The sequence below is a fragment of the Syzygium oleosum genome, unplaced genomic scaffold, assembly GCF_021117445.2.
Source record: "Syzygium oleosum isolate NSW1041296 unplaced genomic scaffold, Sole_v2.1 Sole_v2.33, whole genome shotgun sequence".
Lineage (NCBI taxonomy): Eukaryota > Viridiplantae > Streptophyta > Magnoliopsida > Myrtales > Myrtaceae > Syzygium > Syzygium oleosum.
The window spans coordinates 703,878-730,626 of record NW_026607517.1 but is presented as its reverse complement, the minus strand read 5'-3'; the positions used below and the strand labels follow the sequence as shown (position 1 = coordinate 730,626).

Genomic DNA, 26,749 nt, shown 5'->3' with positions numbered 1-26,749 from the left:
AATTCCTTTAGAGTGGAGCTACTCCAATGCTGCCGGTATTGGGCTTTTGAGTGAATATTGGAAGACGAACTTGTGAAGAGATGGCTCAGTGTACTTCTTTGCTCTCTGTTCACCGTTCTTTGAATTTATTGTGGTGAGGGGACAGCATCGTGCCAACTTGGAACTCCTTTTCTTCGAATAATGTTCAAATATCGGTGAAATAGCATAAATTGTTCGACTTACTTAGCTTCTACTAATTTGGCGATTGAGTCGTGTTCCTGTGTGTCTTGATCTATATATCTATGCATAACGAAAGCTATTGCCAATAGAGCATTCTTGAGAGCTTTGGTCTATATATCTAATTTGGTGTTCCCTCTTTCCAAAACACGAACCCGACCCGACCCAAACATGACCTGAACCGACCCGATTGTGTGGCTATATCATGTTCTGGTCTTGTTTCGGGTCGGGCCAAGCACACATATTCATTGTTTCGGGTCGGGTCGGGTATAATGAAAACCCGACCCGACCCGACCCGACCCATTGACACCCCTACCTAAGCCTACTTTCCTTCTATAGTTGTTCTTAAGAATAATACGACGAATAGCATTTTCGTATCGAATCGTACCACACCTAGTTTAGCTCGGGTATATAGTCTCTTGAGTGAAACCCACATAACACTTTAAGCACAACAACTAATTTTGGCCTATCATGACCTCATTCGGAAAACGACATTAAATCCCGATCAATTTGTGCACGGGAGGCCAACCCTGCCTTTAGAGTTCCTAACGGTGTTTTCCTTCTAAACTAGAAATCCTAGCACAAACAACCTTGACACAACTTCCACGAACAAGTTATATTCAACCCTTCTTCATCACTCACTCTTCACGACGCCACCAAAATTCACTCATAAACGCACACGAGTACGGAAGAACCCCATCGTCACTTCAATCCATGACACATGCGTGTATGGGATAGCTTACTAGTGCTTCAAACCTACCCATTGATCTGCTAATAGAGAAGAAAGTTACGTCTAATTTACATGCTCCTGCAACACTCGAAGCATTTTCAGACAAAAACATAACAATAGAGAACTATTATCTATTTCTGCCTCCCTTCTAAGTTCTAGATGTTTATCCAAGGAATATTCATGACGCAACAAACAATGATTGAATTATGTTTGCTATTATTCTTATCTTGCCGAGATCACAAATTCGACAGTAGTTTAAGTTTCAGGCTACTACACTGCCCTAAAAGTTTAAAATATATATATATTTTCCAGATATTCAAGTTTAGTACTCATTGGCCGACACAGATTAAGAGCCGAATGCACGCAACCGGCGAGACATTTCTTCCATGAATTAGACAGGACCGAATCTGAAACAGCACTTGAGTTCTCACAGATGACAGGGTCCAAAATACCCACATTTCCTACAACTGCTATCACCCCTCAATGGTCTTCACTAATGAAATTTCTGCTACATGTCCTGAAAAAACTATAGCCTAACTTGACCTGATGCACCATTCAAAAGAATCCGAAAAGAGTACAATCAAAATGAGGCGGCAGAAAAAACCGATGAATGTAACTGCACCTAGAGCTAAGAAAATGTACACCCCGCTGCTCTTGAGAATAAATTTGAGCACTCCAATCTATCCTTTTCAACTACACTGGCAAATAAAACGAACAGTCGAAAACCCTCCACAGATATCAGCTGTCTTCGCTTCTTCTGCACCACGACATCTATCATCTGATCAGTCCGAACCTCCAATAGTGCAATATGCAGTGGCTTGGTACCCGCGACGCATGAAGAAGACTTGTCAACAGCATCGACAGGGGATAGAATTATCTCCGACATATTTACAAGCGATACGAGATGCCAGCAGACTATCAAAACATGTGCTCTCATCTAGGAAAACTCAAAACACCTAGGTCCTATCCACACTTGACAGAGATGCTGTCAAACTCGAATCATCTGCATCGTTTGAAAAACAGAAGCCAAGTAGGATCAGAAGAAGCTCCAACAAAGCTAGCAACAGTAGTAACAGAAAAGTAAATGCCAATCTAAACTGAACACTGAGCATGCATTTTGAAAGCCACGGGTCAATGGGTCCTAGTACACTATATGAAAATAAATATCAAAAAGGGTTCTAAAAGCTCATGCATCAACTGCGGCAGATTGTAGGTTGGAGATGATACTAAGTACAATACTCAATTGCAAGATTAGAAAGCACATCAAATCGCTACCACTTTCGGCACATTTCTTCCTTTAATTGTTTTCATCGCTGCTTCTGCAAAAGCTTGTGCTGCTTCGGCATCAGCTTCAGCAGCTTCGGCCTCTTTAGCTGCCTCCTCAGCAGCAGCAATGGCAGCTTCTGCCTCAGCAACTGCTCGAGCAGCTGCTGCAGCAGCTTCCTCTGGAGTCATAGTCCTCATCTTGGCCAACTCCAAGTCAACCTGGGCCGCAGTAAGCATATTATCATCATCATCATCATCATCATTTCTATCCTCTTTTGGTGGAAGCTTCCATCCATCAGACAGAAACATCGAAGAGGTCCTTCTTCTAGCAAGGGAGCCAGGTCCAGGAGCAATCCTATACTTGCGTTTCACCTATACAGCAATCTCATGTCACCAGTTATCTCAAAAAGAAACAACCAAGAAGGCTTTTCAATAAAATCTGGCTAAGATGCATCTGTAAAATGGAGTTGACTGGAAGTACACAAAAGAGTTAGAACCAAGCAAAGGAATCTCAGGATGCAGCAGAAGAAGTGCTCAGCCACACTAATGAGTAGTAACCACAAACGAAAAGAGCGGAGACAAAGTGAAGAAGCCAATCCAACTTGCATTTTCCACCAGTAATCCAAAATCCATGACCAAGACCACAAAAAGTTTACGACCCATAAGGATGAAACATATTAGTTAGGAATCAGTATTGTGATGACAAACTTTAAGCGCAAGACAGTAATGCTTCAATTTACCTTAACCAATTTGCCAATTGCCATCAAGTACTTTAGTTTTGCTGACAGTAGCCTCTTGAAATTTGGAGGTGCCCAATATTGCTCCTAATCAATCAATCAAATGATAACTTGTTACCTAAAGAAGTCAGAAGGAATCATGCAAAGTCTAAAACTTCATCATGCAAATGCTTGCATGAAAAGCTCCAGCGAAAGGACTATTAACAAAGGTAACAGACTTGCAATGCAACACCTCTTACTTAACCAGCAAATCCTACGACAAAAAATATGAAAAAGGAGTTTAGAAGGCATTTAAGGATTTAAGAATTAAAGTGAGTGTGAAGTCATAGCCCCAATTCAACGATGACCATAAACATATAACTCGGATGAGCCTTTATAAAGGGTTCGCTGTGGCAGTTTCGACACAATAACTAAAAAGTAGCTGCCAAAATGCATTTGCGCCCCATCATTACCATCGTGCTGCACAGAATACTTGACAGTCATAGATTTTAAGTCCAGAAACAAAGAAAAAGGATGATCGTAGCAGAATATCTTATAATCACTACTTAAGCAGATACTTTTGAGTTTAAATTCCTTCCCTCACAACAATCGCACAAGAGTCTGCATCACACATCATTTTGCAGATAAAGAAAAACTCAGCAGGAAACATAAACAACTCGAGAAATAGAAGTCGTCGAGAAGCAGTTAATTCAGGTGCAGCTACCATATAGCAAACTAAGCCAACTTACAAGGTGCTTAATTCATTCCGACATTCTCAAGTTCCTTTAGACTTTCCCATCCACAAATGTCGAGGAAAATGTTCATTCTTCTAAAGTAATCAAAGATAGAGAAATCCAAGCAACTGACTCAAATGACTAATGGCTTGGAGAACATAGAAGCGACAATTTAATTAACTGGACCGAACTTACAGGTTGATACTCATACTTACTCACAAAACCATTACTCAAGCCTAGAATGTCCCCTTAGCAAAAGTAGCAGGCTAGCGCATCTAACAGAAACAATACCAACCTGATAAAGGTGCTGTGTACAGTACCAAGTTAAACAGATAAATTATATGCATGTCCAAAAATAAACTCAAATCTTGAGCTGCACCAACAATAAGGTTCCTGCCACAATCAAAATCGACCACACCCATATGTGAAAAGGGCAAAAGTTTCAACAGCAATTGTCACACCGGCTTTTTAAAGAAAAAGCCAACAGTAGCATTTCAGATTTAGAGTGACAGTGACTGCACAATAGACATCCCGGTGAAATCTGAAGAGAACACAACATGGAAAGTTCACCCTCGAAAAAGAGAACTACCTCTATGAATGTAGCAATTGATGTTTTATTAGAACCACCAGGCTCCTTCAGACTGTTTATAGCATCAATTATGAGGTTTTCCAACCTGTACAAATGAGAACAACAGAAAACATTAATGCCGCTGCTGATTTAGATAAATAGAACCCAAGCAACTGATTCCAATGTACAGAAACAAGACAAACAATGCCAACCACCTATAGCAAATAAATCCAGCCACTAGATTCGCGTATAAAAGGAAAACAACCTATTTTGGCCTATGCTGACTCACAAAAAGCAAAAGAAGGCCATGAATATCACACCCATTTTGTCATATACAGGAAAAACAAATGCAACAGAGCTCAACAGTTAAAACAAATGCTACTAAGCACAAATATATCTCATGTGATCTGGGAGAAGTCAATAGTTCAACTATCTCTAAATCATGGCAAAACAAGGAACCAAAAGTCTGAAAAATATGACTTCAAGAAAAGTAGTTGCAAGGTTTGTCAAGAATTCACAGCAGTCTATAACTGCAGAGTCCTTAAGAAATTAGCCTCCACTCAACTCTCAAGCGCCCAAATTCAGAAAACTTTTCCGGACCAAGTATGTCACTCGTGGTAAAGTTATGCAGCCTAGGAGATGTATTCGCCACATTAAACTATCTCTGCATTACATCTTCTTGCATATGATTTTGAACCTTCGACAACAAATATTCGCTGGAATCAAAAATCTCTGACTAGAACTTACAGACTGTAACCTCCAAATAGGTAGGGCTTCTATTTTATTATTTTCACCTGATTAGTTATTTAAATGTACAAAACACTTATGGCAAATTATACTTTTGGCACCAACCACCACACCTTTATCCAAAGTCCTGATACATTGATCAAAATATATATATTCAGAAAAGTGAGAACTCCGTGCTAGACTACTGTCCTCAACCTTCGAAGGCGCTGCTTTTTAAGTATTATCTATTTATGATTATGCTCCCTCCGATTTCCTCAAGGATAATCAAACTTTCTATAGCATCATATCCATTTCAGAACCACACTAATGATAATACTTTCTCATGCAACTAGGCCTTCTAGCATTTATGATGCATCACAACCACAAGATCTAATTATATGAATGAAGCAAGAAATAAATAAAGGACAAACTTAACAAAGAGGAGTAAAAAATACGCTAGGGCCACATATTACATGATAGGCCTTATCATTAAGAAGAGCTGACCTAACAATAGATCGCTTTGGACCATCAATGTGCAGAGCATCACCAGAAATTGAAAGATCTTTAATATCCACCATTTCCTCATCACTTTGGACAGCAATCCTAGCAGCTGCAGAGCTCTCTTCCTGTCTAGGCACATGGTGCACTCTCTTAACAGTCAGCTTAGCCTTGTCTCGTGAACCCCAACCATTAGCCATCACGCTCATGTTTCTCCACTTGTCCTACATAGCATGAAAGCCGAACGGCTCTGTAATAAACTGGAAGGAAAACTTTTGACGAAGAAACTAACAAAGATCTGTCCTACGAATAGAGATTGAGGTTCTTACGCATACCTTCAGGTCGACGTTTGAGCGCAGATACAAGACGCCGCTAAACTCAGGGTCCTTGAGAATTGTACGCCATTTTCCAGCCCCATGCTTTATAACCCCAGCCTTCAGCGCCGCTTCCTCTTCTGATGTCCATTTTTGCTTCGGCGCGCCCATCAGAAGGTGTAATTACAAATTTACCCCAAAGATCTGAACACAAAGCCGAGTGGCAAGACAAAAGAAGGCAACCGAATATGAGATTGCCTGACTCAAAATTCGCGAAAATCTAGAATGAGAATAAGGAAAGAAATCATAGCTCAAGCTACCATTTTCGAGCGCAATAAATCGTTTACGGTAGCAAACCTAAGAACTTGAAAGGGGTAGAAATTCGTAAATTCAACTAGCACAAGCACATTAAATGGGAAAGAGAAGCTATCCTCATTTCTAATCATCTGTTCAATCGTAGATAAATGTATCCACAAAACTCAGAGGCAGATAGGGTCAAAAACAAATATATATGATTTAATTATGTTCTTCGATGACTCGATCGGCTTAGTTTCATTCGATTCATTTACAATCATTTATTGATGGCTGAATGGGTTGTACAATCACACTTCCGAAGAATGATTCTACTAGCGACGTCTATCTTTTTTTCTAACCCAATGAAGAAACAATTCATCGCACCGTCAATTGCTACGAATTTCACACGTATAGCTAATTGACGTCACCACCATTCCAATTCGGGAATACTAATAGGGATGCCAGGGGGCCGTTGGATCCCCCGCCTTCAAGACTATAAACACGTCCGAATCCGGAGAAATCACCTCATTCTTGAGAATTAAAAACAAAGCACCCGATTATCTCCAACCCGATAAACACGGGGAGAAAAACTCGATCACCACCCGAAATTCCAACGAGCAATTGAGGTGGGAAACTATAATTCATTAGCCGAAACGAACCGAAAACCGAAAACCGGCACAAATCGGCCCGACACTAACGCAACACGGGACCCTAACAACGTGCAGCCGCCCCAATCAAACACGGAAAACGCCGCCAAGCAAACGCAAGAAAATCAAGCACCTCCACATTGAGAAACCCTAGTGATTGGTATAGGACCAAAGATCAATTGGTATTCAGCAAAGGGTATACGTCGATTTGGGAATGCAAAGGCATCAAATTCGATTAAGGAGGAGAGCGAGAGAGAGAGAGATTTCCTCACAAAATTAGGGTTCCCGTCCTGGAGATTGAGGAGCTTTGCCCTAATTAGGGTTCGTTCCGCTCAAAATTCGTTCTTCCGCTCCTTCCATGGGTTTGATATAAGAGGGGAGCTCGGATCAACGTGAGCATTTCAGATCTTTTACATGGACACGTCGGATTGGATGCACACGTGTCGGTGATTGCTTGTGCCGTGGCCCCCCTGAACTTCGAGGAATTTAAACTTCGACCCCGTCATTGGTTAAAAGAAACATATTTACACCCTCGCTTCAAAACTCTGGTGACATCGTAGTACTTTAGCATTTGATGGGTTAAGATTACAAAAAATATTAACTCTTCCCTTAGTAAATAAGCTTCGCTACAATTTCTTCATTTTTCGGCATTTCGTTCACTTAGAAAAATGAGTTAACAGAAAATCTAGGTTTAAATTCAGGAAAATGACTTCTTCCTCTTTGAAAAATCGCAAAATATTTTCCAAAATATGACTAGATATCGACGTTTGGACCTGAAACTTTACGCTTGGGCATAAAAATATCGACGCTGGTTCCGGGTCCTTGGCGTTCAGATCCAAGTCTCTAGCCTGGGCCCGAGTCCATCGATGCTGAGCCGGGGACCCCGGTGCTCAGGCCTGGTGCCCTAGCGGCTCAAGTCCATCGAGGTTGGGCCCGAAGCCTTGGTGCCTATGCTCGATGTCCCGACACCCAAGCCCGGGGTCCATAAATGTCATGCTTGGGTCCCCAATGCTTGAGCTCTAATCCGCGGCACTCAGGCCTGGGTTCACAAAGGTCGAGCGCAGGTCCTTAGTTAATGAAACACTCGTTCTTGATAAAAAAAAATTAAAAAGTCAATTTTTTCCTTTTTTTTTTTTTCTCTTTCCTTCTTCCTTAAGCTCGCTCAAGACCGGCAAGGCGCGAGGTTGAGCTTGAGCCTCGCCAAATTGGGGAGCTCGAGACCTTGCCAAAGGTCGAGCTCGCCGTGACTCGCAGGGCCTCAAGCTCGAGCCAGAAGGTTGGCGAGCACGAAATCAGCAACATGAACCTCCGATTACCACCGTTTGCATCTGCTACGAGAATCAGAGAAAAGTTCTGGGATCAATCCCACACGAAGAATTCTTGTCGCGTTCGTCGCCATCTCCATTTCAATTTGGCGATAAATTTAGTTTAGTCGTTTGATTCATGGATGTGCCGAGCTCATTGGACGTCCTTTGCAAGCAGGTTCTAGTTTTCTTCCTTCTTGTTCTCGTTGGAATCGATTTGACTACCTCTGGCGAGGCCTCGAGCTTGAGTCAGAGGTCGGCAAGTTGTGGCGAGCTCGAGGCTTCACGAGTTGCAGCGAGCTCTACCTCATCATATTTGGCGAGGTGGAGCCTCGCCCAAGGTTAGCTCGGCTCGGCTCGGCTCGCTAAAATCTAGCGAGGTCGAGCCTTGCCGGCCTTGGACGTGCTCGTCCCTTACCTGTGGCTGATCACCATGACTGGCCACAGACCAAAGAAGAAGGAAAAAGAAAAGGAAAGAAAAGAAAAAAATTAAAAATTCGAATTTTTTGTTAATTTTTCCTGGGAAAATCAAATTAGATATTTAATATCGAACGACGAAAAATGTTTTCTAATTCATTTTCAAATTTCAACTAAATACTGAAAAATAGTCATTTTCTATAAAATGACTTCCTAGAAAATATTTTTTAGAAATGTCACATTTATTGCGAAACAAACGGAGCATAAATGTTGACATCATTCCTAATATACTTTTAGGCTTGCTCCCTACTTTGATGTGGCCAGAAATAAATCTACGATTTAACTATGCTCTGCGATAACTTGACCGACTTAGTTTTACTCGGTTAAGTAACAATCATTTTTTGAGGGCCGAAAGGGATGTACAATCACACTTCCCAAGAATGATTCTACTAGCGACGCCTATCTTCTTTTTTATCTCAGATTCTCAATGAAGAAACAATTCATCGTACCGTCAATTGCTATGGATTTCCCATGTATAGCTACAATGAGCACGTGTTAATTCGCATCACCACCGTTCAAATGAGGGAAGTGGGGGGCGTCGGATCCCCACCTTCTAGACTCGAGAGAAAATGGGTGCAGAGCTAATGCTCTAAACAGTGTTGAATATGGCCCTCCAAGATGTTAGGTTACGATTCATGTGGGTTTCCTCTTGTTCTTATCATGGGCATTAGTGTCGGTCAATGTCATGCCTCTCATTCAAAATATAAAATAATCATCTTTTTGACCCGATCTTGATTGGAAATAGAGATCTCTTTTTGGGAAAAAGTGAACACTTTGCAAGAACACAGAGGCCTTGCGCCTTGTTCCTCTTCGCACCAAAACGTGATGCCTGAATGTGCTAACGAGGACCTACTAATGTGGCTGTAATACAAAGAAAATCTATAGAAATATACTAGACACTCTTCTTCTCTATGGTTCTTCTCTAACGGTTGCCTAGAAACTCAACACCTAAAATCTTAGATTGTTAATCTTTTTATAATATTAGAATACGACGCACGGATTACCGTCTCATGGTAGTGTAATCTCAATAGCAAGAGCAATTCATTGCAAGACGTTCTAGAAAATCAAGGCATTAGTTACTATTGACTTAATGTTCGCTCATAGTAGTGAGACCCCCTACATTGAGCTTCAACACATGACGCGCGCGAATTCCATGACTGGACGGTGAGAGCGGATCTATAAAACCAAATGGACCCGACTTGAAGCTACCACTAGGGACGAAGATTCAGACATTAAAACTGCTAAAACGCAATCAAGAGATGCGCAAATTCTCACCCGCGAGGGCCAAGTTCAAGAAAAAAACACAACAACAAAAGTTAAAAAAGAAGACGAGGGTGTGAAGCTTGAACGCTGGACAGACTTGAACGAGTTTGCTCTTGCAACGAAAGCCTTCCGGGGTCTTCAAAAGCAGGCGTCCAGGAGACAGCAGCAGCACAGAGCAGCCAAACTGCAAATTTTTCAGACGGTCAACTCTCACATCCTTAAATCAAACGAATGCTTCGACAGATAGATACTACACAGGCAGAAGAAAAACGGCAACAAACTAGAAGCAAGTGACAGGACAGAAACCCTGACGATCCTCTCAAATTTGCTCATTACCAACTTCTTGAACGCCAATCGACGCTTAAATATGATTTTCCTAGCTACAACTTGGCGTGTAATTTGTCATAATTATATCAGTATCAGAAGGCATATTCCCCGGTTTCCACGAGGGAACAGGACCAAAAAGTCGTTTTCCAACGCAGACCACGATGACGGTGACGTCTTCTTCTGGGGAACCACGCTTTGGGCCTGGGAAATTCATGCGGTTCCGGATCATCTCGGGAAAGACCCACCTCACAACGACCCACCAACCAATCATCATCCCCCTCGATTTCAGATGAAATTCATGCGACGAAAAGAGCAGCAGAATCAATCGCTGTTCATACCCATCTCCGCTAACCTTCTCCTTATCAGGGTCACCGTTTTTTAACGGGGCGATTTCAATTGCCGATCGCCATTGTTAACCACTCAAAAGCTTTACAAGACTAAGCGGAAGAGCTGTAACGAAAGAAGTCTTGATAACTCACCAGCCCTCCATGCAGCCCACGCCGCTGCTCTGTTGCTGCTGATGAGGCGGCGGCGGCGGCTGCCCGTACTGCGGCGCGTAGGCCGGGGGCGGCGGGTACCCGGGCTGAGGAGCGTACCCGGGCGGCGGGTACCCCTGCGGCGGGTACCCCGGCGGCGGATACCCCTCCTTCGCATATCCCTCCGGCGGATATCCTGTCCCCACAAAATCCAACCCAAAAACAAGAAAAGAACAGATCGCTCAAACGAAGCCCCGCAACAATCAAACCAAAAAACGCCACAACCCAAACGAAGAGAAACCACATCACGATCCCAAATCAAGAAACAGGGAAAACCCAACAAGCGACAACGGCGGAAAAAAACGGATCGGAACCCAGAAGAAGAGTTCCGATCCGGAGGAGCAGACACGCGAAGGGTACCTTGAGGAGGAGGAGCGCCGACGGGGGGCTGCTGGTTGTAATAGCTCATCGTCCCTCCGGTCGTTCCTCCTCGATTCTCTTCTGGGTTTCCTTGGACTTTCTCTCTCTCGCGCGGGCAAGAACCTCTCTCTTGCGCCGGGGTGGGGGAGGCAAGAACAGAGAGGGCCAAAAACAGGGGAGATGAATCCGAGAGAACGAGCGAGAAGGAGAAGAACAGAGGAAGGAAGGAAGGGATGATGATGTCGTTAGCTTAAATTAAGGAAGGGGAGGGGGGGTTGGGTTATTGGAGCCAGCTTTTTAAGGTAAGGTTGTGGATATTCCGTGTTGGAAACGCGTAAGCAGAACGAGGTATCGATCTGGCCGGGCCACGAGATGCTTGGCAGTTGGCGCACGAAACTGAATTCGATTCAATTCGGGGTTGTGGTGTGTTTTTGTGCAGTCCGGCTCTGTTCATAAAGCCGGTTATTCCCTTCATCTTTTGGGCTTTTTTTAAAAAGGGAAGAGTATCGAAAAAGTCACGAACATATATTGCATTGGGTTTAATTTGATCCCGAACATTTTAATTGGATCAATTTAGTCATAAATATTTTCAAATCGGTACCAATTCAGTCCATCCGACCGACTTAAGCTGGAAATTCAGCACGGCTGATATCCGCGTTAGTAATTTCCGGCCTAAATTGGTCGAATGAATTGAATTGGCACCAATTTAAAAAGGTTTAGGACTAAATTGATCAAATTAAAAGGTTTACGACAGAATCGATACAGATACAATAGGTATATATGACCTTTTTGGTAATTTCTCCCTTTTTCGTGCACTTGGAAATGGAAAATTCCTGACGATTTCGAATTCTGAGGAGGACAAATGAGCGGCCCACTGAGAAGGAACAAATGAAACGGCCCGACCAGCACCACGCTGAGTAATTCTTTTTTTCTTTCCAATTCATTGACTACTCCGAAATAATTCAGTTTACAAAAGAGTATAATTTTATCGAAATTACTCAACTCCCCATAATTTCTTTTATTTTTTTCGCGAAATATCGAATTCTCGTAGAAAAACAATCACTTCTTCTGATCAATGTAATCACCGAATTGGGTGAAGGAGAATGGAGGAAAAGTTTTTTTTCGGTGAGGAATACAATTGGAGCAAAAAAAAAATCAAATTCGATGTGCTGGCACCTTGGTTGTACCAACCGCCCATCGTTAGGACAAATTGAATCACAAAGCACAAAAAGAATCGGTCGGCTCAGCCCCGAGCATTAAACAAAGTCTTTCCTTCCTATGTCCATTTCGTGTTATCCTAAGTTTCTTGCGCAATTCCCAACAATAGACAAAAGGGAAGGGTGGCCAGCCAGCCAGCAACCAACCTACCAATTTCCCAAAAGCCATTCTTTTGGTCGGCTGGACTGGTTGGGGTGATTACTGGCCGAGACAAAACCAGGGCACCATTTTTGCACCTACGGAATGCCCGTTTTCCGCTAACAACTCGTATTAAAAAAAATGCATGAAACGGATTTAATTAAGCGACATGACGAACTATCGCCGGTGGCCCGATTGTTCCGAGTGCCCAATTATCAATCGTCGTCGCATTACTTCAATGAATTAAACTTTGTAAATAGATCTCGGCGTTGCTGTCATCACTCGATTATTTATTTTTATTTATTTATTGTTTATTTATTTGTTTTATTCGTTTGTTGACAGATGAAGAAAGTCAACCGTCGACGGGGAACAAATTTTTCTCATTGGCCCAATAAAAGGAGAGAAGAGGAAGGAGAAGGTGGCAAAGATGTGATTAATTCATTGCTCGCTAGTACCGTGCCTGTTAAGAAATTCGACTCTCTCAATGCATCAATGAACTTCTGGATCATATTTTATCTTTTTCTTGACATATTCAGCGTGGAAAAAGAACGCTATCGAGTCTACTTTTCCAATACTCATATACATATATGTATATGTATGTATAGACACACACATTCAAAATGTAGTTGTAAATTGGTGGTATAAGACGCATGATCTACTAAACAAAATCGGTATCATCTAAACATTTTTCTTATCCAAATGATCCAACTCATGTCGCACATTTTGCAGCGGCCATGTTACAAATGATTCACCCAATCAAATGGAGTTCATCACCCACCACCTCTTCAAAATTCCAAGCCAGATTTAACACCTTGCTTAACTACACCACAAATTAGGTGAATTTTTCTTAGCTTTTCCAAGAAACACACCACGACATATTAACGCGCTTAATAAAATAAAATTCTCCATTTCCCAGTCCTTGCGCGCCTCCTAAACCTTTCAACATTTTGTCCTTAGAGCTGCACTTGATCGTTGATCTTCACTTTCCTGCAAACGAAAAATTAAAATTTGGAAGAAGAAAAGGAAGATGAGATTTTGCACTTTTTCCACTTGTAAAAGCCGCCTGTCGACATAGAGCAATGTCCATTGCACTTTTCGTACCATGTTACACCACGTGTCGCCATTTTCCATATCAGATCACACCATGTGTTTTTTTTTTTTTTTGGGTAAGGTGATCACACCATGTGTTGCCATATAGTAAAATCTATTTCACTCTTAATACCAGATTACACCAAGCATTGCCATATAATAAAATCTATTTCACTCTTCATACCAGATTACACCAAGTATTGCCATATAATAAAATCTATTTCACTTTTTATAATAGCCACGACACTATAAATATCCCCTAAACAATTCATGTGGAAACTCAAAATTATCACGATAGATAGCTCTTTGCTGCAACGTAGCTTTCTCACCCGACTCATTAAAATTGAGCTCATATAATACAATTGGTTATCCAGTAAACTGATGAGCGTTAGCTCAGTCTAGGCAAAAACTCGCCCGAAAGTAGCAGAATCTGGGCACTCTCGACGCCGCTCAGGATGTGCATGGCAGTGAAGTGCAGATCGTCGATAATGTTGGGTCACTCTTTGCACATGGACCGTAGCTTGACGAGCAATACCGTGGGTAGACGAGAGAGGACGTCGCGGAGGAGGTCGAGAGGGAGTGACCTCGTCGTCAATGTTTTGCGCCATCCAGGAGATGAAAAAGGAGAATGGTAGCTCGACATTGGCGAGAATTTGAAGATGTATTCTGGTTTGTTTACATAATAGCGAATTTAGAGCGCGTCGATATAGAAATTGAGTCGAAGATGTCCATCTTCTCAGCCAGAGGAGTTATCCACAAGTTTCCATTATCCTATTTCTTGTTTTAGACGGAAATCAATTCCGTTTTTCCTCTAATGATGTGACTCGTAAAAATAGATTTTCTTTCTATTACAGGTGACTCATAAAAAAGATATCTTTCCGCTTTCTTGTTTTAGACGGAAGTCAAAACATAAATCGAGCATATAGTTTGCTTTTGCTTTGTTTGTTCTATACTCTTCTCCAAGCAAATCATTTTTCGTATTGATATTGAGTGTTACATTATTAGTTGCACACTCGCATGATCTCCTATTACATATTAGTGGTTCAAAATTGACATAGACTGGTACCATAAAGGCATTATATTAATTTAGCGTAATCAAGTTCCCGCATTGCAAGTAGTAGAATGTGCTCGTGTCTAATCAACCATAACCGATTAGTAGCGGCGCCACAAAGGCAATATATATTATTTCAAGTTGTGATTGGTATGTGCTTAGAAGTAGAAGGCGATCCTAGTAGGATCCTCATGGACAGAACAAGATTATAGTCAGTATGATAATGATAGAGTGACATTGCTTCTTCGGCCTAATCTAAGGAATCTATTAGATATGATGCAAAATGGATCTTGTTTTATCGTTAATCAAAGATCTATTAACTTTTTCTTGGTAATTCACCTCCTCGGGTAGCAACTATGACGGTCAAGAAACGAACAAATTAATCCAAAGAAACAATCCATTGGAAATATTTGCAAATAGCCCTATATTAACGAACTATTTCATCATGCATTTGGAAGTTGGAACACTCATGATATGTTCCATTTCTTTAGAGAAAAGATTAGCAAGAACTAAAAAACTTGGACAAAACTAACAGAGAGCTCAACAATTAGCAGAATGGGGTCACGATCAACTACTCTATACATCGAAGCGACTGTTGAGGAAACATCTTAATAGATTTTGAAGTGGACAAAACTATCCATGTTAATCTTATAAATCGGACATGTACTCTGAAGTATTTTAATCCAGGTAGATGTATTCTGGAAGTGGCAGCTTTAATACTTTGAGAGAACTAAACTTTCTGGAAGACCTCAGACTTTACGAGGTTCAGAAGGAAGATTTCGGACTTTACGGGATTCAAAACGAGAAGTTCAGACTCTACCATAAAAGTAACTTAAACTCTATTTTAAGTAGACAAAGAACTTCAGACCTTACCGAAGACCCACACTGACTTAAGTTCTGAATGTACAGCAAGAACCAAAAGTTATTCAGACTCAGAACTTATTCAGAACGAAACATAATGGCTAGTGATCTGGCGTGAATTTCACAGAAGGAAAGTTTTGGTTGACTCGATCTAAGGCTATAATTGATTGACAATCAAACATTATGACAAATATATATCACAACGGATAAAGCTCTACTTATGGAAACCAAGATTCTGATTATATGGGCGATCAGATTCAGCGGGATTCAAATTTTGTCAACTAACGGCTACTCAATCCATTTTATACAAATCTGTCCAAGGTGAAGATTGGAAGATAATCCTCTGAAGACTGTCCAACGGCTAGTTTGGAAGTGGAGAAGTATGAAAGGAGATTAACGAGGAGCATAAGGTTATTGAACGAAATCAAGAATCAACAAGTCTAAAGTATGAACACATTCCGATTCTACTATTTGTCTTTCCTGAGCAAAACACCGAGATCTTGAGGGACATCTTGTAAGAGTGATTATGTGAGATAGAGGGTTCTATTATTCATTAAGTGTTATCACTCAGAACTTGTAATTCTTCTTGATCATATAGTGAAATCCAGCCGGTAGGCTGTCAGCATGGGACAGTGGACGTAGGCTTGATCTAAGCCGAACCACTATAATTTCTTATGTGCAGTTTCTCTATTTCTAAACTCTTATTTTACATACTGCACACTAGCACATTGTCTATTTAAATTGGTCAGAATCTGAACATTGTTTAGACTTTACCGGTGATCAATTGTTTCCACTTTAAATTGACAAAAATCGTTTAAGATCACCTATTCTGTATCTACTGACACTGACTCCATTCAGTCATTCACTGCATAGAGAATTAGGGACCGATCTCGACCCCTAAACAAAAATATCATTAAATTGCATAATAACAGCATTTAGTAGTGATAAGCCCATATAAACTGCATTCTAATTGGACCAACTCAACTAGGGAGGTCGTAAAGTCAATTAAATTTTCCGTTCATAGCCCGGAAGAGTATAAAATTCAGTCAAGCCCATCGAATGCCTATAGTGCGCGAAGATTGCATCTGCCTAGCACATGGATGTCCTGCACGAGGAGATATTTAATTTCATGAATCAACCTTCGCATCTCTGTTGCTTGATAGCAGAAAGTTTGCCCTAAATTGAAGGCGTACATAAAAAAGGATGGCCCAAAATCATCCACGAGATTCAGCGCCCCACCTGCTTCTAGGCCCAGAAGAACCTTCAATTCACGTTGCAGATCGCGGATGTGGAAAATTACTAATACAATTTTCTTTTGGCGAAAAAAAAATAAAATTATAAAGAATTAACCATCCAATCGCAAGCAAAAGTGATTACCCATTAACAGGGAAAACAAAACAAAATGGAGAAAACATAAAAATCTTCATATGTAAATCCGGCTTTTCGTTCTCTGTCGTCTCCAACTCGAGTCCTTTATGACAAGAGCACGGTAACCCTCCCGTTTGTCGCTCAACGAGAAGGCATTTTCTATGTCGGATGCACCGCATGGACCGGAATTTTTCGAAATCTAAGCGCAGAATAAGTTGGTTGTCATGTGCAAATTGGTCGATCATGTAAAAGGTCGGCATGTAATTGATACATGAAATACTTTCTCAAACAATGTGGTGGTGTAATCGAATAAAATCATTGAAACGTGGGTTGTATTTATGCATCATTCGAGTGCATACTCATTTGGTGCAAACCCTAATTGAGGAGAAGGCGTTATTTTCGGAACGGTTCCTCGGTGACCAACATATACCTAACGAGGTGGGCGATGAGACATGTTAGATCACCTTTCCTTGGACTGATTTAGGCCACAATCTTAGTATTTAAAACTGAATTTATTACATCCTTAATTAGTTGGTCAAACATAGAAGTCAGAAAAGAGTTTAAACAAAAAAAAAAATTTTGGTCTTCGTCAGTTACGGTTGGGAAAGAAATTTCAGTAAATTTGGCATTGGAAGAGCATACCATTGGTGGAACTGTGCCTAACTTCAAACCATCTATAGCAAGACAAAGACGTAGTTACGGCATATACTAAGAAATATCGAATGTTCGGACCTCGTCCGACCACCCGAGCTTTGGCTCGCGTTTTATTTAATCTTTGAGATTAGTGGGAGTATAGTTTTGTGAACATGGGGGTTTATCTACTCGATGTGATCTTGCTCGTCACGGAAAATTGAAGAGGAAATTTGCGAATTTCGAGGTTTTCCTGTGATGGAGTAGGACCGATCGGGATAAGAAGCTAGACAAACCTATACTACGGCTTAACATTACATTAAGATTGGAAAAACTCCGCTCGTTTGTAAATTATTACTTTGTGTGAGCTTACCATATGCGAATAATAAGGTTAGTCCATTGATAACTGTTTTTTTTGTTGTTAATTTGACATTTTTGTGTTGCGGGAAAAGTAATTCTTACATTAAAAGAGAAAAAATCGTCCATGTCGTGTGTTTTAAATTCGATTTGTTCTGTTACATGACCCAACAGGTGCCCAGAAAAAGCGGCCTTTCTTATATTTAGAGTTGTTATTTGTCTAATAAATATAAAATATCAGCTTTTTTACATGCTTAATTATAAGAAATTTCATGAGCTTCACTGAAAAAATCATTCCAGGTAGCCTCGATCTGCTGTTACAAACATGGCAAAATCATGTCTTTGTTCCGTAAACTTATGGTACATCATCCTTTCAAAAAAGGGTTTTGTTTTTTTTTTTTTGGGGCGGATAAAAAAAAAGGGGGTTTTGTTAATAAACTTAGGGTTTTGTTTTTTTTTTTTGTTAATAAACTTATGGTACATCATCCTTTCAAAATCATGTCTTTCCTCCATATTTTGTTTTTTTTTTCGGTCGGATAAAAAAAAAGGGGTTTTGTTAATAAAGCATCTTTAGGACACTAATTAAGTTAATCAAAATTAAAAACAACACTATTCCGGAGATTTTGGAAATCGAAAAAGTATCCTGTTGTGTAGGAGCTAATTACTTCGATGGAAAATATCACATTTCCAAAGTACATTTATTAATACTTAACAAGCGATCTAAGGGCGCTCCTTAAAAATTTCCTATTAGAAAATATGTTGACATAGATATTACAAATCACGAAGCTCTTCTCTTTTTTCGTTTTTTTTCGCGAGGTAACGATGATTGACAACATTGTGGTTTTACACTAAACAAGAAGCATTTAACCTTAATAAGTGATGTTATGCGTGTGGAGCAGATATGGAAATTTGAGAACGTGTATTGGGGTCAATCAATTAGATGTCTTGCCACTACCAACTTAGCATCTTTAGGAAGCTTGGGTAATATGGACTATGGTCCACGGTAATTAGGGGTGTGCATCATTCCAGATCCAACTCGAGAGCCGGACCAGACAGGACTGAATTGGCCGATTCTGGGTTTGGAACCCGGGGGGGTTGGTCTGATTCTCGGTTCCACATGAGGAGCCGGACCGGCTATTATTTCATAATTTTTTGAAAATTTATATTCTATTGCAAATCCTAATTAATAAGTTGTTTTTTTTTCTCTTTTAAAGTTGAGAAACTCCCACTTGCAGGGACTAAAGAAAGAAAAGAAAAAGAAATCACCTATCCCGACACCGACCCGAGAATCAGACCGATTCTAGGACCGGGTTCGCCGGTCCGGTTCCACAAATTGGGAACTGATCCATTCTAGAACCGTTCACCCCTAATAGTAACTAAGAAGAGAGAAGTCATGAGTGAGAGCTAACCAAAGCAAACGGAAAGAAGGATGTATATTTCACTTATTTCATCCATGATAACTAAAAAAGTTGAAATGTAAAATGATAATATTATTGGAATATCAAAATGACTTACCTCCGTCGTGAGGAGTTTCTGTCCATCCAGTCGAAGCAAAGCCAACATGGGCTTTGCCTTTCGTTTCAAATCGTAATATTTATTATCGGAGGATTGAATATCTCGATTCAATTAATTCTCACGAGTCACGAGTATTAATAAATTTAAAATGTGTATTTAATTATGTTATATTTGAAAGATATCAGTAATCTTTTTGCCTTATCATGAACGAGAGATGCTGTGATTTAAATGCATAATCTATTGCGGTTAAAATATGCGATTGGCACTTGATGTACTTTAATCGATCGATTTCTTTTTGATCGAGCCTCCGTGAATAGAAAGGAACATCAAAGATCACACAGTTTTCTAGCATCTCGCTTTCGCGGTCGCGTCGTGCGTTCTTCTCCCCAAAGAGACATTTCCACAGACGAATATCTCCGGACTTACGAAGAAATTCCGAAAGCAACAGGGAGGACGATAGCAATCACATGTACTCATTTTTCTTGTTTATCGTTATGGCACAAGATCGATGTTATCCAAAGATGGGGTATTCACAGCAGCATGCTGAAACCGCTAAACCTCGTTCGGGGCCCAAAAAACATAAAGTATTTTCACCGACGTTTTCACGGAATTATTACACGTAATAAATAGTTTTGATTACGCGGGGGGCTAATTAATCGATCCCCCATTTATTCCGTAACAACGGGTCCGCAGTGCCCACCGTATCCTCCCAGGGCAGATCCGTCATTTCGCCTCCCGGGGATCGCGAACGGACACGCCAAGGACGCAAAGAACAACCCGAAACACAGAGAGACAGAGATGGTGTGATTGTCTGACTGCGCAGTGCAGCACGCATTAGTAGCAGGAGGACTGGAGGAGTGAGCCTCCTTCCCCCGACGTTATAATTCGCTGCGGGTGAGCGAGATGTTGCCTTCCTCGTCAAGGATGTGAGACACTGGTCGCCCTCTCCCCTCAACGAAATTCTCACCAGAAAGCCGAGGAAAATCGGCACAGGAGCAACCGAGGGAGGAGGGGGGAAGCCCTGTTGAAGATGGTGGGTGCCTGGGTGGGTGCTTGTGGTCGCACCTAAGTCGCCTAACTCTCTGCTTTTTCTGACCCTTTTTTTTCCTTTCTCTGGGTCGTCTCTGCTTCGCCCGTGTCACGCATTCTCCCGGCTCTCGATTTAATGCGGACGTGATCGACCTGCTGTGACCCCTTCACCCCCCCACCCCTACAAAGCTCCTCCCTCCATTTTCTTGACGTTACGCTTCAGCGTTCTCTTGTTGACCGTGACTTAGGGAGGAGAGGCGGCGGCACCACCCCCGAAGATGACGGCCCCGAAGGTCGACGAGCTCCAGCCGCACCCCGTGAAAATCCAGCTTCCGGGCGTCGATTTTTGCCTCAACAGCGCTCCTCGGTGGCGTGAGTTCATGCCATCCCTTTTGCTTTCGCGGGTCGCTCGTGCCGTTGGCCTTGTTGGTGCATGCTTCGCTTTGTGTGTTTGAGTCGCCGGGTGGACGGACTTTGAGCGCTTTGCTTCTCCCGTTCTCTCTTGCTCTGTTTGACAATTTTTTCGTTTGAATATGTTTTTTGATGCTTGTTGGGGTCGTCCTTTGTTTGAAGTTTTCTCTGGGCTGTGTGTCATGTTGTTAGTTAAGCAGGATGCCATCGGTTTTTGGGGCTCCAGTGGGCTCTCGCGTTTTCATGGTCTTTCACTGAGTCTGTTGTGCCTGCATTTGGTTTTTCTCCCATTTTCGCTTGTCGTCTCTGTTAATGTCAGAGACCCAAATTTTAGTTTTCATTATGGATGGCGTTTGACGGCGAAGGACTCCGGGGTGTTCCCTTGATCATTGCCTAGAAAACGAGACAGTTGATATAAAGACAAAAAAAAAAAAAAAGGGCAAGGGATAAAGAAAGAACATGGGAGAACAAGAAACCCCCCATCGTGTTTGGTTTTTGATTTCTTGGGTCACAAGGCTCTGCTTGAAAAGTATGCTTTCCTGGATAGAAGTTCTCACGAATATGCACAGCTGCCTTTGATCTGAATCCTGCTACTGCAATATTGTAAACCATCCTCGTGTGTTGTTCCTACATCGGCATGGAAATAAGTCGCGACGTTAGTTGGTATGCTACTTTAATTTTCCATGTCATAAACGAAAACCAGCTGTAGAAATAACGGCACACTTTAGAATATTATTACCTCCAATATTCCACCACTCCTATGATTTGTTTCCCTTCCTGAGCTTGTGTTTGGTGCTTCGTTATGCACGATCCTGTACATGCTTCTGTTTTGTACCAAATCTCCATTGGAAACTGCTCGTTTTCTTTTCCTTAACAAGTGGCCATCTCAAGTTTGTCCTATGGTAGCTAAAATCGTTTTCAATTACTGCAGCTGAAGCTATGCTGCTGGGATTTCAACATTATCTAGTAATGCTGGGCACCATTGTCATTATTGCAACGATACTTGTTCCTTTAATGGGTGGAGGGAATGTAAGCATTCGACTCAATGTCATGCGTGTATTCTGTTACTTCTCATTCTCTCTTACTCTTTCTAAGATGATTCTTGCCTTCGATGATGACAGTTTGAGAAGTCTCAGATGATAAATACCATGCTCTTTGTTGCGGGTATAAACACCCTCCAACAGACTTGGTTTGGATCTCGGCTTCCTGTGGTCATAGGGAGCTCATCAGCGTATCTTATCCCAGCAATCTCTATTGCTGTGTCTAACAGAAACTCAAATTATGTGGACCCACATGAGGTTGGCTAACCTGTTTCATCGTTTCCTATATGGATCTTGTAAATTATATCAATGGCTGCAAAGTAGAATTGGTGGTGAAGTTTACCAGGATAAGAACAAAAGGATGACGATTGTTCTATAAGCAAACGTCACGGATTCTTATTCCATGATTAACCTAGAATGAAAGTTTCAGTTAATTTAAATGCTCCAGTATATTTTGTTGTCTTCTCTTTCTTACTTTACATCTTTCCCTGATATGAGTCAACCAGATTTTACATTAGACATTGATTTGTTCTATTTGTCCTGTGCTATCATGAACAAAGTAGAGGTTCAAACAGTCGATGCAGCGTATGCAAGGAGCACTTCTTATTGCGTCGCTCTTCCAGATGGTGATTGGTTTTCTAGGCTTCTGGAGAATTTTCACACGGTATTGTAGTGCTAAACTACTTTCCACTTTTGAGATCTTAATGGGTTGTTATACTGCAAAGCTAAGTTGATTTATTGGCAGGTTTCTATCCCCTCTTTCAGTGGTTCCTTTTGTAACTCTCACCGGTCTCGGCCTTTTTGCTCGTGGCTTCCCAGAGGCAAGAAAGTTTGCACCCCTGTTTTGTTCATGTCCAATTTAAACAGCTCACATCTCGGATGGTCGTAGAATTTTCTCTTATCCGAGTCAGATCTATCGTTAGCTCTCTGCTGGAAACAAATTTAGTACATTGGTCTTGTCATGGAACAAGTTTTGATCATAAGCAGAAACTGAATAGAATTATGGAACTTTTGCTTTGTTCTTGACTTGTTGGGAGACCTGATCGTGATGTGTGCTTTTTGTTCATGGCTCAGATGACTTGTTGCAAATGACCATGCCTGCAAATTAAATGCACAAACTAATGGCAGTATGTGGTGGGGCAGAGGAATTGATCTCTTTCCACATTAGCTGTGGAAAAGTATTTGTCCACAGATGTCTATTGCACTTGCACCCCGTTTTTCTAACAGTGAAGTTACATGTTCCAGCAGTGAACATGTTGCAGGCAGAAACAGAAAAGAATTGTACCTTCTCATGATCATTAGGCCATATTTGCTTGCCTCATGGTGTAGGTTGTGAATCATATGGCCCCGCGGTACTGTACATGCATGTGTCTAGTCATCTTGAAAGTCCTTAAACTATTTGTTAATGATTGCAGCTGGCAAAATGTGTTGAAATTGGACTCCCAGAGTTGATTTTACTGATTGTTATATCTCAGGTGAGCAATGTGCTGATGATTTCCTTAGTTTTGTATCTTCTTTTCTGGGGGAGCCAATCTTCTTATTGAAAATAATGGTTTCATAAAGAAAAATGAAAGTGATGACAAAGCCCATTATCGTGGGAGTAAATTCCTGAGCTACTCTCTTGTCGTTGTGTCCTAATCATACGGTAGATGTCTGAGGGAACACGTTGTTTTGCAGTATATTCCGCACTTGATGTCATCCCGAAGAGCCATTTTTGATCGAGGTGCGGTCCTGTTCTCAGTAGCGATCGTGTGGGCATTTGCAGCACTCTTAACCCTATCTGGTGCTTACAATGGGAGATCAATAAATACTCAAATCAGCTGCCGTACAGATCGTTCTGGGCTTATTGGCGGTGCTGAATGGTGAAGTGATACGGGACTAATTAATTCATTTTGCATATTTTGTTTCACGCGCATGGAAGTGAAGTCATTACATGTCTTTCTGGCCAGTTATATCGTTAGAATCCAATTGCCATAGGGGCTCCTTTGCAGTTTACCTGATGCAGTTAATTATTCACAAGAATATGGGGGTATTATTTAAAATTTTGTGCACCATCATGGTTCATGGCTTGCAGGATAAGGGTTCCATATCCATTTCAATGGGGAGGACCATCTTTTGATGCTGGCGATGCTTTTGCCATGATGGCTTCTTCAATGGTTGCTCTTATAGAGGTTAGATTCAGAATCATAACATCTCGATCTGTTAAACTGCTTATAGTAAGTGGTGGTTTCAATTTTATATTTCATGAAAAAGTAGTCAAGGTCCGAGGATGTAACAAACTGTTGAATCTTAAAGTAAGGAAGATTGTCATCCTATTCATTTGTCAACGTTCTGAGGACCATTCTTCTTGCAGTCAACAGGAACCTTTATTGCTGCATCGAGATATGCAAGTGCAACCCCAGTGCCCCCATCTGTGCTGAGTCGTGGAGTAGGGTGGCTGGTAATCACCTGACAATTGACGTTGCTTAATGTATACTTCTTGATATATTATGTGGAGCTCCTAAGAATTGGTCAAACCTCGGAATTCCAGGGCATAAGCACTCTGATAGATGGGGCTTTTGGGACAGCGACTGGATCCGCTGCATCAGTGTACGTAATGCAATTTTATCCCTCTCTAAGTTCGTTTTGTAAAACTGGCTAGATGTTATGGTCCTGATGTTCTGAGCTTTCTTGACCATTTTTCTGGAGTTGTACAAAAGCTCCCTTTTGTCTATCGTCGATAAAGGAGAATTGAAAATTCAATGAAGAAGTGTAAAAAGCTTGTGAAAAGCTTCTCTCGATATCTTTAACATGGCGTTACTGATTTCATAACTCTTTAACTCTGTAAAATAAGGTTTGAGAACTTAAATCACACCTCAGTTACATAAGCGAGACCCCATGTGAGTCGAATCTTCTCTTTCTTGTGACCTCACAACCTTTTTGCTATTTTTTCAGTGAAAATGCTGGTCTTTTGGGATTAACGAGGATTGGAAGTCGAAGAGTTATCGAAATATCAGCCGGCTTTATGCTCTTCTTTTCTGTGTTAGGTGCAGTATTCCTTATTGCAGTCAAAGATACGCCTTATCTTTTCTGTTTGTGCCTGTGACAATATTTCCCTTCTTGCTAAAGGCCTTCGTGTCCCCATATGGCAGGAAAATTTGGTGCTGTGCTTGCTTCTATCCCATTACCTATCGTGGCTGCTTTGTACTGTGTCCTCTTTGCCTATGTCGGTATGTCTCTTTTCATGTCATGAAATTCTCGTAAAGGAGTTCTACAAAAGATTTTGTTCGTTACCCTTACCCAAAAAAAAAAAAAAATAGATTTTGTTCGTTATTAGTGTATTTACCCAGAGCTCTTTGGGATTTCAGAATCAGAACACTGAACATTGTAGATTAATTACTTAGCTCGCGTCTAGTTTAGGATTTTGTAAGCAGATAAAGTTTCGAAGTTGAACCTGCCAAATGGAGGGGTACCTAATTGTAACTGAATGATGATGAAATTTTGGAAGTGCTCATGCTATGTACCTGCAATGATCATGAAACCTCAGATACTGATTAACCATATATTCATCTGGTTAAAATTAGAGTTTTCACGCACTAACATACTTGTGCAAAGCATGTGAGGAAATGTATAAGATCTTCAAGTTAATTTTAAGAAGAGGTCTGTGCTTGGAGTTCCCTAAATTGAGTTTTCCTTGTATGATAACTGTGCTTTGAGCAGCTGCGGCGGGTCTCAGTTTCCTCCAGTTCTGCAACTTGAACAGCTTTAGGACAAAGTTTATTCTGGGTTTCTCTCTCTTCATGGGTCTTTCAGTGCCACAATACTTTGAAGAATATCTTTTGGCCGCTGGCAATGGTCCTGTCCACACGCGCTCAATTTCGGTTTGTGCACGCGACTCTTGCTAAGTCCTCCATCCCTAGTTCCTTAATTTCTTTTTGCGCTTCGTAACATAAACAAGTTTCTTGTTGCCAAATATAAATGTACACATCTCCTGTCACTTGCAGTTCAACAACATAATGCAAGTGATTTTCTCGTCGGCCCCCACCGTGGCGTTAATGGTGGCTTATTTATTGGACCGCACTCATAGTTGGGGACACAGCGCGGTACGGACGGACTCTGGACGTCACTGGTGGGCAAAATTCACTGTTTTCAGTGCAGACATGAGAAGTGAAGAGTTTTACTCACTTCCCTACAACCTCAATAGGTTCTTCCCTTCGTTCTGACGACAAGGGGATTTGGTATATGTCTTTGCGTGTTTCCTCATGATTAGGAGTCAAGATATAAGAGATTCAAAATAACCTGATCTACTGCATTTGGGTACACTCCCTATGCTTATCGATGATTGTATTTGACCACGGATGGTGAAGTTGTAATTATGTTTATCGCATCACAGAAACCTTGCTACACAAGGAAAGGGAAAACTGAGAAGCAAAATTATAGGAGCACTTGAACCTATTCAGTTTACTGGTATATGAACATAATGACTGCTTCAAAAGATGATTCCTTCTGTCTACACTCGAGAGTTTCTTCAGCTTCATGCCATTAGGAAAAGTGGGCGAGCCCCTGTTAGAATTTTCCATAATTTGTAAGTGCCATGAATGCTTGCACATGGAGGAGTATCTGTCCAGCCGATTCCAGTTCAAGAAGGAAAGTAAAAATCGCGATTAGTCAACGCAACGAGGTGTGAAAAAGGCGTACTTATATCATGCTGGACAAAAAGTCGTCAAAATTCAAAGATCATAAGTCGGATGAACAATCGTTTTCGGTCATTATGTATCTTGTGCTGTCTGCTTCTTCACTTATTATTGAGTTCGGTACAATTGTCGGACTTAGATCCCATCATGTATTTTTTAACCAGCCTCGTCAGTAGTTTTCGAACTTAAAAACTGTTAATCATGACATAGTTGGGACGAGTATTGACCATCATAAATAGCCGCAATCGGGGAACAAACGCTAAGACATGTCAGTATCGGCTAGAGTAATCCATCCGTATGCTGAAACCATAGACCTTTTTAACTCCTTAAACTAGAGGTGTCCTGTAACAATCTAAGATACAATGTGTAATGGCAATTGATATTTGCGACGAT

At 41.2% G+C, this 26,749-nt stretch overlaps 3 protein-coding genes across 3 annotated transcripts; 1 reads left to right on the top strand and 2 right to left on the bottom strand.

Annotated features, from left to right (window-relative positions):
- Positions 1 to 1,292: 1,292 nt before the first annotated feature.
- LOC115690333 (telomere repeat-binding factor 1) lies at positions 1,293 to 7,121 on the bottom strand. The gene is made up of 7 exons (XM_056304868.1): positions 6,982 to 7,121; positions 5,790 to 5,972; positions 5,461 to 5,678; positions 4,252 to 4,336; positions 2,953 to 3,036; positions 2,222 to 2,584; positions 1,293 to 1,949 (listed from the first exon to the last, which is right to left on the bottom strand). The coding sequence occupies exons 2-7, from the start codon at positions 5,937 to 5,939 to the stop codon at positions 1,935 to 1,937; spliced, it is 915 nt and encodes a 304-aa protein (XP_056160843.1). The 5' UTR covers positions 5,940 to 5,972; positions 6,982 to 7,121; the 3' UTR covers positions 1,293 to 1,934.
- Positions 7,122 to 9,669: 2,548 nt separating this feature from the next.
- On the bottom strand, positions 9,670 to 11,175 carry LOC115690335 (cysteine-rich and transmembrane domain-containing protein WIH2-like). The gene is made up of 3 exons (XM_030616664.2): positions 10,977 to 11,175; positions 10,560 to 10,752; positions 9,670 to 9,937 (listed from the first exon to the last, which is right to left on the bottom strand). Exons 1-3 carry the CDS (start codon positions 11,023 to 11,025, stop codon positions 9,892 to 9,894), a joined length of 288 nt encoding a protein of 95 aa, XP_030472524.1. The 5' UTR covers positions 11,026 to 11,175; the 3' UTR covers positions 9,670 to 9,891.
- Positions 11,176 to 20,217: 9,042 nt separating this feature from the next.
- On the top strand, positions 20,218 to 26,175 carry LOC115690322 (nucleobase-ascorbate transporter 4). Its single transcript, XM_030616644.2, has 15 exons — positions 20,218 to 20,236; positions 20,481 to 20,604; positions 21,575 to 21,672; positions 21,765 to 21,941; positions 22,247 to 22,347; positions 22,429 to 22,504; positions 23,099 to 23,158; positions 23,361 to 23,545; positions 23,758 to 23,854; positions 24,037 to 24,123; positions 24,214 to 24,272; positions 24,618 to 24,709; positions 24,815 to 24,892; positions 25,383 to 25,543; positions 25,667 to 26,175. The coding sequence occupies exons 1-15, from the start codon at positions 20,234 to 20,236 to the stop codon at positions 25,883 to 25,885; spliced, it is 1,617 nt and encodes a 538-aa protein (XP_030472504.1). The 5' UTR covers positions 20,218 to 20,233; the 3' UTR covers positions 25,886 to 26,175.
- The last annotated feature ends 574 nt before the right edge of the window (positions 26,176 to 26,749 follow it).